This window comes from Morone saxatilis, unplaced genomic scaffold (assembly GCF_004916995.1).
Source record: "Morone saxatilis isolate NCDOM2014 unplaced genomic scaffold, NCSU_SB_2.0 Contig16, whole genome shotgun sequence".
Classification (NCBI taxonomy): Eukaryota; Metazoa; Chordata; class Actinopteri; family Moronidae; genus Morone; species Morone saxatilis.
The window spans coordinates 28,296,229-28,307,295 of record NW_023339718.1 but is presented as its reverse complement, the minus strand read 5'-3'; the positions used below and the strand labels follow the sequence as shown (position 1 = coordinate 28,307,295).

General features: G+C 40.1%; 2 protein-coding genes across 2 annotated transcripts in view; both read right to left on the bottom strand.

The window, feature by feature from the left end:
* Nucleotides 1-6: 6 nt before the first annotated feature.
* LOC118325895 (protein SON-like) lies at nucleotides 7-3,952 on the bottom strand (the record flags this gene model as incomplete). The annotated part of the gene is given in 4 exon segments (XM_035658740.1): nucleotides 7-233; nucleotides 1,446-1,664; nucleotides 3,125-3,211; nucleotides 3,818-3,952. Coding segments are annotated over 4 exon segments (609 nt in total). The 3' UTR covers nucleotides 7-56.
* A 3,316-nt stretch (nucleotides 3,953-7,268) lies between these two features.
* Nucleotides 7,269-11,067, bottom strand: part of LOC118326017 (rho guanine nucleotide exchange factor 10-like protein) — a 10,543-nt gene continuing 6,744 nt past the window's right edge. Inside the window, exon 7 of the mRNA XM_035658901.1 lies at nucleotides 7,269-7,367. Within this exon, the coding sequence (XP_035514794.1) occupies nucleotides 7,269-7,367 (99 nt within the window). The remainder of the gene's footprint in view (nucleotides 7,368-11,067) is intronic.

Below are 11,067 nucleotides of genomic sequence, written 5' to 3'. Positions count from 1 at the left end.
CTAGACCTGCTCTATTTGAAAAGTGGTCCTGAGATAACTTCTGTTATGAATTGGCGCTATACAAATAAAATTGAATTGAATTGAATTGAATTACAATAATCCTTAAAATATGTGCATTGTACCTGCTCTTGTGCCCGGCTGAGCATGCAGATAGCACTGACATCATAGGGGTTCTCAGCCAATCGCCTCTGAGCCTTGATTCTCTCAGTTACAGCCTGAGTGATATCTACTGGCTGCAGAACGAGAAAGAGAGAGAGGTGAAAAATAGTATTGAGAGGAGAGAAAGAGGGATAGGGGGAAAGATTTTAAACTTAACCTAAGACGAAAGGCAAAAAGTAAAAAAGACTTTTGAAGTATAGACCTAACAAACATATATGCCAAATCTGAAGTGATTCAGATGAATGATTACTTTTTCATAAAAGCATGAAACTCACACAGTTGGGAGGCCTGAACATTTTCAGAAATGGAGCTATTGGTCATTCTTACTTTTTCTACTTTCCATCGTAACTGAATTATGTATTTCGCATCACCTGAAAGTATTTACTATCTCCTGAATAAAACATAATACAACGAACAGATTGTCTACCCCTACGTTTTCATGGTCAAAGATTACAAAGATACCATATACATCATAAACTAGTGAATAATTAATGGTGAGTGGTCTTGCAGAAAGTTATTAAACCAATATCAAAGAGGCTTGTCTGAAGTGGAATGGATTGGTACATTGGTCAAGTCTATGTCAGTGATGCAGACTGCTGTGAGAGTTAAAATATGTGCCAAATCAGGAAGTAGGTTGCTAGCTTGAAAGCTTGTTGTTGTTTCACATAGCGTCAGGGACTCTGGAAATGCTAACACGCAAATGGCCGAAAGGGGAATGGAATCCTGACTGATAAAGTCAGCCAATGGCAGGCTTATACGGACACCCTATTTCCTGTGAACGTAAGACTAATATGACCATAACAGTCTCCTCTACATTGACACAAAGCTGTAAACTTAAAGAAGACTTTTTTGCATTTGCAGTATTTCTCGCAGCCTTTCTTACAGGGACGGACTGGCTTGCCTGTGGAAGAGTTGACCACAAGGGTCTCCAATCACTTGAGTGCATCCAACCCAAGTCTATTGGAGATGGCATACGTTTTTGCAATGATTCGGCGTTTGAAAATGTTCAGGGCTCCAAACTATACATGTGTACAGAGTTTTACACTGTTATTATTTTACATATCACCTGGACTATAAAGCCATGCATGATAATCATTTTCAGGGATTTTAATCATATTCCCCATTAAATACATCCATAGATATACCATATATATATAGCATACACTACTGTACATACACACAACTCCAAATCTATTGGTTTGCAGTAAAACCAAGGCATTCCTCTTGACAAAAGATTTTTACTAACAACTCAATAGAAAATAGACACATACTTCTCCAGTTCTCACCTGCAGTAGTGGGTCAGGAAAAACTCTGTCATTATCTCCCCCAAATGCAGGCTGTTCGGCAACGTCTGATAAACGTGCTGCTGTCGCCGTTTCACCTGATGCTAAGGTGGCTGTTGCTATGGGAATACTGGTCAGGGCCTTTCTGGATGCAGCTGCAGCTTTGTCTGCTGTTTTGTCAACTGGAACCCATTCTCCATAGGCACCCAGTGACTCACCTTCCTGAACAGTACAACACATTACATTACTCACATTAATTCAAGTATTTTAAATAGGAACTTTGAGAAAGCAGTCTTCAGAATCAGAATCAGAAATACTTTATTGAAATTTGTTAATTTGTAATTATTATGGAAATTTGTATTTCTTTAGCTGTTGTACTTTCTAGTTTAATCTCTTTTCCAGCAACTTTATGTAATATAATGGGTCTTCGTAGTATTGAAACATTGCTAAAGGAGAACATTTTCTGCCTTGCCTGTTCATCAGTAAAATATTTCCGAAACTTTTTGAGTTGGAATAGCAGACTGGACAGTGCCCTCCAAAGTCAGTCAAGGGTCAAGTTAACTCCCAAGTTATCCATTCTTGCCTCTAGCCGAACATTCAACACATACAACTAGGCCAGACAAAGGCCAGTTTGACAACAGTGAGGAAGTTACGTAGTTAGCGGGTGCAGCTAACGTTAGCTGACTTAGCCCCAGGGCCAAACCCGGCAAAAATCGTCGTCAAACCGCCCTCCATCGGCATTGGACGATGCCTTCAGTCTTGCCGTGCTGTTCACTGGTAGCTACCTGTCCCAGCAGAGTCAGCTAATGGGTCAGCAACAGCTGCTTGACCAGGGGGACTTGCACACAGTGCTATTGGCTACTGTGACAAGTCTTACACTAGCCACAACCAAAAGTACCATCAATTGCAAATAGGTTGTAGGATTTGGATCAAATTGACCAGCATGTATATCCACAAGCATTTATAACAATAATAATAATAATAATAATAATAATAATAATAATATTTATTCCAGCATCCTTTGCACTCCACCATTGCACTATTGTCTTAATGTCTGTCTGTAATATATGACGATCAACCATAACATGATATCGACATGACTCTTGATACCTTCTATACCTACGGTATTGTAGAAAAAGGGCAAGTTTTCAGAATTTTGGTATCGACTAACGTAGTATTGGTTCTCTTGACAACCCATATATATATAATTTATAATATCTATATATGTGGATGCATACATATATATATATTATTTTAATTATCTGTAATCTTTCTCGTCATCATTGTCATCATAATCACCATCACCATTAGTCATATTTCTACAATTATAGTTGTTATTGTTACTACTGTGTTACTATTGCTCCTGTCTTTCTCACTACACCCATATGTGGAATAATTTATGGCGTGTAGCTCTCAATTATCTGAAATAATAAAATTTCAGTACATGTATGCACATGCTGCCAAGGCAACGATTTCTTTGAGAAGTTTTTTAGTCTGTTGTTATTATTCCTTTGGTTACCTCTAGTGAACACTTATAGTAATGCCCTGTAATTTACTGCCACAGATGGAAAGAGGTTAATTGTAGACGGCATGGTAGTAGGTTTGCTGTACTTCAGCTTGAAGTATCTCGTAGAATCAAAACCTAAAATTTCAGAAATGGTACAATGCACATCCATGCAGACCTTCTTACGATGTTGGGACCCTGAAGACACAGGAAACTCCTTGGCCATGCCTGCATCACTACGCAATGCTGGACGTACTGTCGTGTTCTGGAGGGAAAAAGAAGATTAGACTTCTTAAAGTACTTAAAGGTCCAGTGTGTAACATTGAGGAGGACCTATTGGCTGAACTGGAATATAATATTCATAGGTATGTTTTCACTAGCATATAATGACCTGAAAATAATGACCTTAGAATAAGCCGTTTTAATCTACAAAGGGAGGTCCTCTTCTACAGAGTCCCCCATGTTGAATTGTTATGTATCTACAGTAGCCCATAATGGAGAAACCAAATACTGGCTCTAGATAGGGCATTTTGTGAGTTTTGTGGCTACGGTAGTTTCTCCTACATGCTTGGAACAGCAGGGTGAGACAGGGGCATTGCAACAAGCAACTACAACGCTAGATGCCAATAAATCCTACACACTAGACCTTTGACTTACATTTAAGTTATTTACCCATTTAACCCTGAAGAAGAATGGTAGGTGTGCATTAAAATAATATGTCAGGACAGATACACTAAATAGTGGTGCATGATATATTACACTGCAGGAAATCATAGCAAAATGTAATGTAAGTTAATTATGGAGGAAACTGTCATTCATAAGTATATGTAAACTTATATAAGATGCAATGTAGCCTGTGTGTGGATTTTACATTGATGCTGAAGCTGATGGCTTTTTGTTCTCGAAGAGCTGATCCTCCAAAGGGTTTCCCATCATCTTCTTCGTCTGAAACATGAGGCATTGCCACCGGTAGCTCTCCTTTACTGTCCACAATCATCTTGCACTTCTACAAACAAAGCAAACACAGGCAAGCAAATTAAGAACTGTCTTCAAGCAACATTGATTTACCACACTACAGTTTGGAACCTCCGCATGGTTGCTATATGCTTTGTTGACTGCTTGTGCTGTGTAGCATTTCACACTGCACTATTGTGGGGTGCGGTCTGAAACAGAACAGACTTGCTTTACTATTGTAGTTTTACAGAAAACAGTTAAAAAACAATTAAAGCTGCAAGCAGCGATGAACGGGCCCTTGCACTCCACTCCACGCAACTCGGGGCGTGCTGCGGCCGCGTCACGTGCAGGCGTTACACGTGCGGACCAAAACATGAAAATTTCACGTAAATCAGATCAAAGTTGCCATGCAGCGCTTACTTCCTGTTGCCAGTAGGTGGCGCTATCACTATATCTGAATATTGTCATGTAGACGTGTTCACGGCGGGACTCTTATCAAACGTGTGAAGTTTCATTGAGATTGGACCATGTACACTGAGGTTGTGAGGACGTGTTCAGGGTACTGAAGATGAGTACTATCTGTTTTATGGCCAATCGGCGGAATTCGACACGTCGTCACGGGCACGCGGTTAAACGTACAGTCACAAATAGCACAACTTTTGATCACCAATGTGTCTAATTTGCCATGATGAATTGAAGTCAATCTGATAAAATCTGTAGGAGGAGTTAGTTAAAACAGAAGCCCTTAAATGCCGGAAATGGCATCACAGTTGAGATTCGATTCAACCTGCCAACTTTGACGGCACGCCACGGACACGCCCTTTAATGTACATGCACAAATAGCACAACTTTTAATCAGCACCATTTTTGACTGTACTGACCAATTTTGAAGCAGATCTGATAAATTCCCTAGGAGGAGTTCGTTCAAATACAAGGCGAAAAATTCACCGAAAATGAGCAAGAATTCAAAATGGCCGAACTTTGACGGCACGCCACGGACACGCCCTTCAACGTACATGCACAAATTAGCACAACTTTTACACGAAAAATGTACAAGGAAGTCCTCAATTTATAGTGTGCGCTTATTTTTTGAAATATCAACATTCTTGAATGACTTTTTTGCCAGACGGTTCCCAGATGTAACGTGAAAATTTCGTGGAAATCTGACAAACAAGTGTATAGGAAGTACACAGCTAAAAGTGTTTTCTTAGATACATTTACGTGTCTCTTGGCGCGAAAAAAAAATCTAGGGCGGAAGTGGGCGTGGCCTATATCGGGAGTTTTCAGCTCCATTCAGCGGAACGCGGTGGAATATAAGGGTTTTTGGAATGTGCGAACTCATGGCAGAAGTTATAAGCCTAAACAGACCTTTTTCATGATAGTAGCGCCACCTAGTGGCAAACCCGAAAATTGACACATTGAATTTCCCATTTTCACCAGGCTGACAACTTTGCCAAATAAAATTGAGTTTTCGTATATGTTCAGGGGGGCAAAAATGCAGTCGAAGGGGGCAAAAAATAATAGGTAAGAAGAAATCGAGCAAAAACAATAGGGACCTCCAGCGGTCGCTGGCTCGGTCCCTAAAAATTAAATGACATGTTTTCTAGATTTGAGATGAAAATCTACAGTGAATAAAATAGTATTTAGTACTAAATCACTTGCTTCTTTCCTCAGTGTCTATATCTAATGGGGCGTCACACGTAGAGGAAGATAAGGATGAAGATGAGCAGGGGGAGAAGTTTGAGTTTGATGATGGGAATGACATCGGACCCCCAGAGATGAGTGACTTGACCACAGACACAGCTGTGTCAAACCTTCACACCAAAACTAACACAGCAAGGCAGGGTATTAATGGAACAACCAGTACAGGACCGAAGGGCCAATACTGCTCAGGTGAGGTAGCATGTATATAATAGGTATTGATGTATTAACATTAGGCTCTGTATGCTTGTTGATTGATTTATAATGTTCTTTTTTTCAGATATGGAGCTCAGGGAGTCACCAGAGGGGTAAGTTTTGATGGATAAATGAGCCTGTAACACATTCTAAAGAAAATGATGACACTTAAATCTGTAAACCAAGCATAAACAAACTAAAATCTGGTCTGTCAGCGAAGTCACAAAGCACACTACAGTGTGGATGAATTAGGTGACATTAATGACTCATGTTTTGGGTTGTCCGGCACCAGATAACTTTATTAAGTGTGGCTCGGTTGCAACTGGCTAGCTAACCTTAATTGGCTTGCTCAGTAATGTTATCACGAGCAAAATACTATTTAAATGGATATGTTAGTTGACTAACGTCAGCTAGCCAAATTACTTCACCAGCTAAGGTGATCCATGATACTAACTTGTGTTGTTATGACGAATGGTGTTGATTTTAGCCAACAATAAATGATAACAATCTCTAGCTTGCTCTTCACTTGTTTACTGTGATGTACTCCAAATTGGTCTATAGTGGATATTACCATGTAGGTCTGTCAGTTTTCTCAGCCCAATTTCTCCATACCAGTTAAACACAAGAGGAAGAACCCTAGGTTAGATATTCTCCAGTTTTTACAATGCAATAAACACATATGTATTTACACACAGTAAAAGTAAAACTTAATCTCACTTTATACATCCTGTCATGTGATAGGACTGCACGCAACATGTGCCAGGTCCCTTTTTTTTATTGTCACCAGTCTCTGATTGATCCCACTGTATATGTGGGATTTTCACTGGACTGTTATTATTATTATTAAACGTAAGGTTTCAGCTTGTATATCCCTGTGGAAATAGTAGTTTGACTAAATAAACAAACAAAAAACATATTTACTTAGGGTCTATTTGCTAGCTTTATTCAAGGGGCCTCATTTATAAAATGGGAGATCAATTTTGATCTTAAGTGTGACGCAGTAAAACCCTGTATTAGTTATTATTTATAATAAAATATGTGGAAGTGGAAATTCAATTATTTCTAAGCAAAGTCTAGACTTGACCTAAGTAATTTCCCTGCTGGTTATGTTAGGGTATTGCAGCCACTACTGTACGTTCACCGTGTGTGTCTTTTGGTCCATAGCTATTCCTGACTAAACCCTCATCTGTGCTAGCATAATAAATTCCATCCATGATCACACCTACTAGAATAATAAAATATGTCTTGATTTGGGGCACAGAACAAACGTTGCCACAAAGAATCAGCTGACTGCCACCGTCGACAAGTAAAAAATATGAAAAGTTCTATGACCTATGTATGACCTTTAGATGAAAATTCTTATTGCAGACGTTTCCCCTCCTCTGATATGGGAGTGACTGGAGAGTCAGAGAGCTTCTGGAAAGCGAGCAGTATTTATGAAGGTAAGAAGTAAGAGGAACAGTAGTCCCACATCAAGCTGTGAAGCATATCTGCTCTGTGTCCATATGCTCGTCCGAGTGAGGATGTTTTTGTGTTTGCTTGCACTTGGACAGCCCAGACATCACATCGAGCTAAGGAGTGGCTTAGTGTGGTTTCAGAGCTCACACTGCGATTGAACAAAGGTACACAACCTGCCTGTAGTGTTAGATTTAGTACTAGCTAGCTTGTAGCAAAGTAGAATGCTATGTTTTAGTGAGGTTCCTTCTAGTTTCCCTGCTCTGTCAAGCAGAGATGTGAACTTCATTCACGCCATTTTCGAGGTCAACTTCAACCACTGTTTTGATGACTTGCAACTTCACTTGACGGAAAACAAATTGACTTAACACTTGGACTTGGAAGTTAAAGACTGGTGACGTGACTTAACTTGAGACAAGTTGACTAGAATGACTTTAAGCATAAAATATTAACGTTGTGGAAGGTTATCAATGTAATTAATAGTGACGGGATGGGACTATTTTTAATCAATAAGAAATTAAGAAATAAAAAAGCTTTTCTGAAGTTATTTATTTTTTGTTTGATTACCTTTATTTTACTGAATATCAATAATTATAATACAAATTGAATTAAAGCTGCAGTAGAAAAAATAACAAAAATGTCACTATATCCTGAGAGTAGTACAGGATCTGTAAAAAAAAATAATTTGGTTCCTCTGTGTTGCATATGTGAATAAAGACTCAGTGTGACTTAGTACTTTCTTCCTTTACTGGCACTGCAAAATACATTGTCATGACATTACTTTGTTTCTGTCCAGTGCTTTCTGTTAACACTACCGTACGATGTTTGTGCTTTGACTCCTGTACTGTTTACTCCTGACAGAAGCGCTCACTTCAGGCTATACTCCCTCTTGTGGCCTAAGGGAGCAACAACACTTTTTCTACTACAATGCCTGAGTGCCTTAAACTGGAGCACAGTGACTCTTTTAACAACATAAAACAATGCACATTTTTATAAACATTACCTGCTGTAATGCAATGAAATGAAATGAGATAAAAATGAAATTATATATATATATATATATATATATTTTTTTTTTTTGCATTAAACTATAGCTTATTCTATAAACTCCTTGTCCCTCAAAAATTGAATGGCCCAAGTTTATGACATTATCAGTCCATATGTTATACGTATGCATTACATTTAGAAAGGTAATAGCTAAATAGTAGTCAGAATTCCATCAAGTCCATGAAGATGCATTACTATTTCCAGTAAACCATATGACATGTATCTCCCATTAACACTATATTTTTGCAGCAGGTGTCATTGTGCATGATAACAGTCCACTGCCACTTCAGATCAAATGCATGGGTATCTGCATCTTTTCAGAGTAAGTTTCTATGACAATGGCAATAACCTCCTCTCTGAATAAATGTGGTTCAGTAGTTACAGCGGGTTACCCCATTCTCTTATACTTGCTCTTGTTGCTAATGTCTCTGTTTGTTTATCTTTTTTTTCCTTCCTTGGTTCTGCAGAGGAGTCCACTTTCGCCACCAGCAGATAGTCACATGGCAGCAGGAGGTTCCTATGGAGGACATGGAGCTCATACACTTGTTTTCTTTTTGTCACCACAAACACTTGTTCTTTCCAAAACGATCTCAACTTCCCTGGTCTTCCCATTCATTGAGATTTCGGACCGGCACCCTGCCTACAGGGCACAAATCTACACCATAGTCCTTCTTGTAATAGAGAGCTTTGCCACGTCTGCCCTCCTTACGTGCTTTCTCGGACGCCTGCCTGTAAGCATCAGTCATTCGAGCTTTCTACTTCTCAGCATAGTCTCTGTGGGATGAGCTTTGATCTTTTACTGTGAGGCCGAATATCAGGTCAACAGGGTGCCTTGGGTTTCGCCAAAATAAGAGAAAGTAAGGTGCATAGCCAGTGGCCTCGCTGCGTGTGCAATTATAAGTGTTTTCATCTCAGCCAGGTAAACTTTCCAGCCTGCCTTAGCTGTCTTTGGGAGGTTTCTGATCATTGCCAGCAGTGTCCTATTGAAACTTTCCACCTGGCCATTCCCCTATGGATGGTATGTTGTAGTCCTGGACCCCTTGACTTCACTGTATACCTCAAGCTTGGCAAACAGTTTGTTTTCAAGCTTCCAATCCAATCCAAATATTTTCTCTGCAGGGTTAGGCCTGAGGATATATTTATACCCTTCTTTACATTTCTCCAAATTTAAGAAATCAATAGCCACCAGCTTGAACGGATATGTGGTGATGATGTCGGTGGGGGGAGCTTTGGTTAGTTTGTTGGGACGTTTGTTTTTTAGAGAACTGCACGTGTGATGTAATGCTCAACATTCCTCTGCATGTAAGGCCAATAAAAGCGGTCACGGATGAGAGTCAGAACTCTCTCTACTCCAAGGTGACCCATCTTTTCATGCAGTTCTTTATAGACAAGCTTGTGGAACCTCTTGGGCAGGGGTAGCTCTTCCTCTACAGTAAACCCTCATTACCAATGCGCAGTTTCTGTTTTTTTTTTTTACTAGAGCAGCTATTTCTATACAATTCCAAGATGGCGGTGCATGCCCAACGCGAGGCTCAGCAGCTCTCCAGATTATGAAAATTAGTAGTTATCTGCCTTTTTGTTTCCAGTTTGTTCACTCAGAACAGTCTTGCATACATCTCCTACAGCCGACAGGAACTTTTGGACATTTGAGCTCCTAACCTGGGCACTTTTTTTGGTGATCTTCGGTTCATACCAGAGATCGTTAAGACATCGTAGGCTAACGACCTAGCTCCGGCGAACAGAAGTGCTCGCAGGCAGCGCCAAGATCGTAAACAAAGGCAGGGGAAGAGAGGAGGGCTAAGGGATGAGCTAAAGCTAACTCCTTCTCGGCTATCTCCACCCAGTATTTTCCTCGCCAATGTTCCACATTCATTGTGCTGGTGCCTTAACACTCAACTGCAAGTCATTAAGACTGATTTCCGCCTTGTTGCACTCACCCCTACCATCATGAAGTGCTTCAAGAGGCTGGTCCTGGTTTACCTCAAAACCAGCCTACCACCCACACTGTACTCGCTTCAATTCGCCTACCGCCAAAACTGGAGTACAAAAATCGAACAGAAAACTAACTCAGTCATTCACATTTACACACCAATGATACAGCATCGGGAGAAATTTGGGGTTCAGTTAAGGATACTTTGACACATGCAGCCAGAGGGGGATCTGGGGATTGAACCAACAACCTTCCAATTAGTGGATGACCCGCTGTACCTCTGAGCCACAAATGTCCATACATGGTTCCAACACCGTCATCAAGTTTGTGAACACCACGGTGATTGGCCTCATCAGTGACAATGATGAGTCAGACTACAGGGAGGAGGTCCAGCACCTGGCGACCTGGTGCGCCGAATTAACCTGGCCATCAACTAGAACAACTTTTTCCCATCAGCTGTCACCCTGCTAAACTCTGCACCGAGGTGACCCCACTTCCTCCTGAGTGACTGAACTCCTATTTAAGATCCCAACCCTTACACATATTTATACTGTCCTACTGTACATATCTATGTAATATATAGTATATAATGTCAACCAATTTAATTACCTGCGCTTACATCCACACTATATAATTACTGCTAATGCTGTTCCTACTGTACATATCTTAACTTAATTAACACACACTATATAATTTCACCATAATTATACTTTTTGCAATTGCATCTGCTGCTGCTGCTGCACAAGCTGTACATACACTGAACAAAATTAATGCAACACTTTTGTTTTTGCCCCCATTCATCATGAGCTGAACTCAAAGATCTAAGACTTTCTCTATGT